Source organism: Citrus sinensis, chromosome 3 (assembly GCF_022201045.2).
Source record: "Citrus sinensis cultivar Valencia sweet orange chromosome 3, DVS_A1.0, whole genome shotgun sequence".
NCBI lineage: Eukaryota > Viridiplantae > Streptophyta > Magnoliopsida > Sapindales > Rutaceae > Citrus > Citrus sinensis.
In genome coordinates, this window is record NC_068558.1 from 31,175,606 (window position 1) to 31,179,149 (window position 3,544).

The 3,544-nt window shown below is 35.9% G+C and overlaps 1 protein-coding gene across 1 annotated transcript; it reads right to left on the minus strand.

Annotated features, from left to right (window-relative positions):
- Nucleotides 1–333: 333 nt before the first annotated feature.
- Nucleotides 334–3,260, minus strand: LOC102610896 (cytochrome P450 93B2-like). The gene is made up of 2 exons (XM_052437740.1): nucleotides 2,294–3,260; nucleotides 334–1,188 (listed from the first exon to the last, which is right to left on the minus strand). Exons 1-2 carry the CDS (start codon nucleotides 3,176–3,178, stop codon nucleotides 820–822), a joined length of 1,254 nt encoding a protein of 417 aa, XP_052293700.1. The 5' UTR covers nucleotides 3,179–3,260; the 3' UTR covers nucleotides 334–819.
- Between the last annotated feature and the right edge of the window lie 284 nt (nucleotides 3,261–3,544).

Genomic DNA, 3,544 nt, shown 5'->3' on the forward strand with positions numbered 1-3,544 from the left:
TACAACGGGGGAAAGATAGTTTTGCCCGTATATGCATGTATATGACAAGGAGTTTTAACTTGCACGGGTTTTTGAAATTTCCACTTAATTTCCTCCGAACATGTCATAAAGGTTTTTTTTTTTTTTTTAAATACTGTTTATATAGGACTGTAGGTATTACAATTAATATTTACACACAGATTCTACAATTGGGACCTTCATCGTGGTATGTACTCCTCTGAAGCGCTACCCAAATTCTTCAAACTCTCTCAAATATTCGAGAGCTGTCCACTCTACTCACATTTCGTGAGGAATAGACTGGCTCTATTTAATTATGTGATAATTGAGTAAGGATTGTAAATAAGTCTCATAAATACTTTTATGGAGGCTCGAATCTTTACACTCATTATTCTAAGTGCAAGGGCTCTCCCATTGAACCAAAGATCCATTGGTGTCATAATGGTTGATTATTATGAGAGGGATACAAAGTACAAACTGCTACACCTTACTGCCCAGCTACTTTTGAGTTAACCACACACCTGACTGAACATTGCTAAAGACACTTTAATTTGAACGTACATCCTAATTTAGGATACTAGGAGCACAACGTGCAACTGGCACGCACACAAGATCCTGTGCTCTTGGAGATGATAATCCTGGGCGTTCAGACATATCAACCACACCATCGGGACTCGTTACTTTGAAATTGAAACACTGAATCATAGCTGCTAGAGTTGTCGGCAACTCTTGCATGGCTAAAGAAAGGCCAGGGCAGCCTCTTCTCCCAGTGCCAAATGGCAGCAATTGGTAATGCAATCCCCTAACATCAATCTCACTATTTTACTGTGATAAGAATCGTTCTGGCTGAAATTCCAATGGGTTCTTCCAAATTTTGGGGTCCCTACCCATGGACCAAAGGTTCACAAACAACAGAGTGCCTTTAGGAATTATGTAGTTGCCAATTTTACAGTCTTCTAGTGCCCTCCTGTTAAGCAATGGAATTGGAGGATGAAGCCGAAATGATTCTTTAATGATGGCCTGAATATAGGGGAGATGAGGAACGTCAGATTCTTGAACAAGCCTGTTTCTTCCAAAAACTTGATCAATCTCTTGCTGTGCTTTCTGAAGCACCATTGGATGGTTTATGAGCTCTGCTAATGCCCATTCCACTGTCATGGATGAAGTGTCTGTGCCAGCTGTGAGGAAATCCTGGACAGATAGCAACAAAGATGCTACATGTTTGGTAAAAATATTCTAAAAAAAATATGTGTTGCTTCCTATTAATCAAAAGCAACAAGACATCTGTTAGAACAAGGAGATTCATTGCTATAAAGATAAGATTTATTTATTTATTATTTATTTTTTTGTTAGAGTTTTTAAGTTGATGCTTTTGTTAAAGATTTGATTTATGGTCCATTTGGTACTATTATTGAGTAGTTGTAACTTAAAAATCATGGTAAACACTTATAGCTGTGAATTTTTGTTAATGTGATTTTATCCACTGATTATTTGATAAAAAAAAAGAAACTTAAAATATTTACTAGTTTTGTCACAAATATATTAAAATTATATTTATGTCAAATTTTATTTCACAACTATAATTTCTTTTTGACACCTCAGTATTAAACAAACCCTTGATTTAGATATGAGAGTATGAGACCTCTAATAGGCTTTGATCATATTCACACTTAAGATGTGGTAGCTACTAAATAGGTCCATAGGAATGGGAGCACCAAAATACAAATAATTACTCAAATTATTTTAAAAGTATTACACCATTTCACCGTCAATTGCATTAATGACACATTAATAATTAATGCATTTATGCCACACCGATGAAGACAGAGTACAATTGACAACATATATTAGTTAAATATAAATGACCATTTTTAAAGATGATGTTAAAAGAGACAAATATAGGTAATTTGCATTGATTAAGAAGCATCTTTTTTGGGAGACGTCTTTGTAAAATTAAATATAGGTAATATGAATCCAGTAACTTTTGAACCGCAAAAAATAGAGAAAAGAAACCAAAGTACAAAAATGGTATATTCCTAAACAAATGAACAGAGACCTTATTTATCAAATAATAATAATAAATAATAGTCTTGCTAACTTACATCTACTATAATTTACATCAACTTAAAATTGATTTTTTTTTAATATCACTCAATTGTTACTTGTCAAACAATTAAAAACTTACAGAAAATTAATTTTGAGTAAGTTGTAAGATAAAAACAATGTAACTTAGCAGCCGTAACAAAAACATTAATAACAGTAAATATATAAATAAAGCAAGTGAAACATGACTTACCAAAAATAGGGCTTTGATGTGATCTCTAGTTAACTTGATCTCCGAATTCTGATTCTCCAGAACATCGAGCAAAATATCAAGCAAATCCTTCACTTTCTCTTCACTTTCCTTCTTCTCCTTCCTTAATTTTTCACGATTTGTTATGATATTCTCCAGCAACGAATCGAACCGTCGATGAATATCCTTGAATCTCCTGCGAAAACCCTGAATATCAAAGCTTTTGAAAATCCAAATAATGTCAGAGCTATTAAACTCGCCAAAAATTTCAGTCACTTCACGAGCCAGGGTTCTACACTCTTCAGCCTGGCCCCCCTTTCCTGAACATCTAATGCTCAACATCATTTGAGATATTATATTGTTTGTAAATTTCAACAATTCATCTGTAATATTAACACTTCCGCCAGATTTAGACTTCTCAAATAGAAACCGAATAAGCTCGTGCAACTCATTTGTTCGAATAGGAAGAAACTGGAGAAGGGTTCTGCTGCCCAAGAGCTCAACTGTGGTCAGCTTTTTCATGAATTGCCAATATGGGCCGTTGGGAGCAAAAGCAAAAGAAGAGTTATATGTAAGGCATTCAATGGCGGCAGAGCTGTTCCGGGCGGCAAAAGTAACATCATTTGTTTTGAGAAGCTCTTTGGTTACATCAGGAGAAGAAGTTACAACACCTAGGACAGAGCCTATGCGTATGGACATCAAGGGGCCATAGCGAGTTGAAAGCTTGTGAAAAGAATGGTGAAGGGAAGGGCCGAGGAGATGGAGGTGCCCGACGATCGGCAAGGCCCACGGGCTCGGTGGCAGTCGCCGTGAGTGTTTGATGGCTTTCAGCACGAGGGCGGACAAGATGAAGAGGGAAGCATAAAAAATCAGTGGTTGAAGTGTCATGGCTAGAAAAGATCTCTAGGCTTCTTGGTCACTGCCATTGAGATGAGTGGACAACATGCATTTATAGATGCTTCAATCATGGGAAATTTCAGCAACATGCCTAATATTGTTTTCAATGTAATTATACCTTTTGAAAATAATGCAAAAAATAACAATAAATTATGACTCATGAGACCCCATGTGTTTTACTTTTACTCTTCAAGTTACGTAAGTAGTGACTAGTTATAGAAGCAGTGACTTAGCAAATGTGGGCACATTGGCAGCCCATGCATTAGTTAGGCCGGCAACTTCTGCCCATGAACTTTCAAGTCTTTGCAAAACAAAACATAAATTGAGTAAATAGAATATAAAATTAGTAAATATAAG

What these genes read in the sequence shown, in the direction of transcription:
- LOC102610896 (XM_052437740.1), bottom strand. Translation starts at nt 3,178, where the DNA reads ATGACACTTCAACCACTGATTTTTTATGCTTCCCTCTTCATCTTGTCC. An exon ending in ACATCAAAGCCCTATTTTTG is followed by an intron (nt 1,189 to 2,293) that starts GTAAGTCATGTT and finishes CTATCTGTCCAG; the next exon opens with GATTTCCTCACAGCTGGCAC.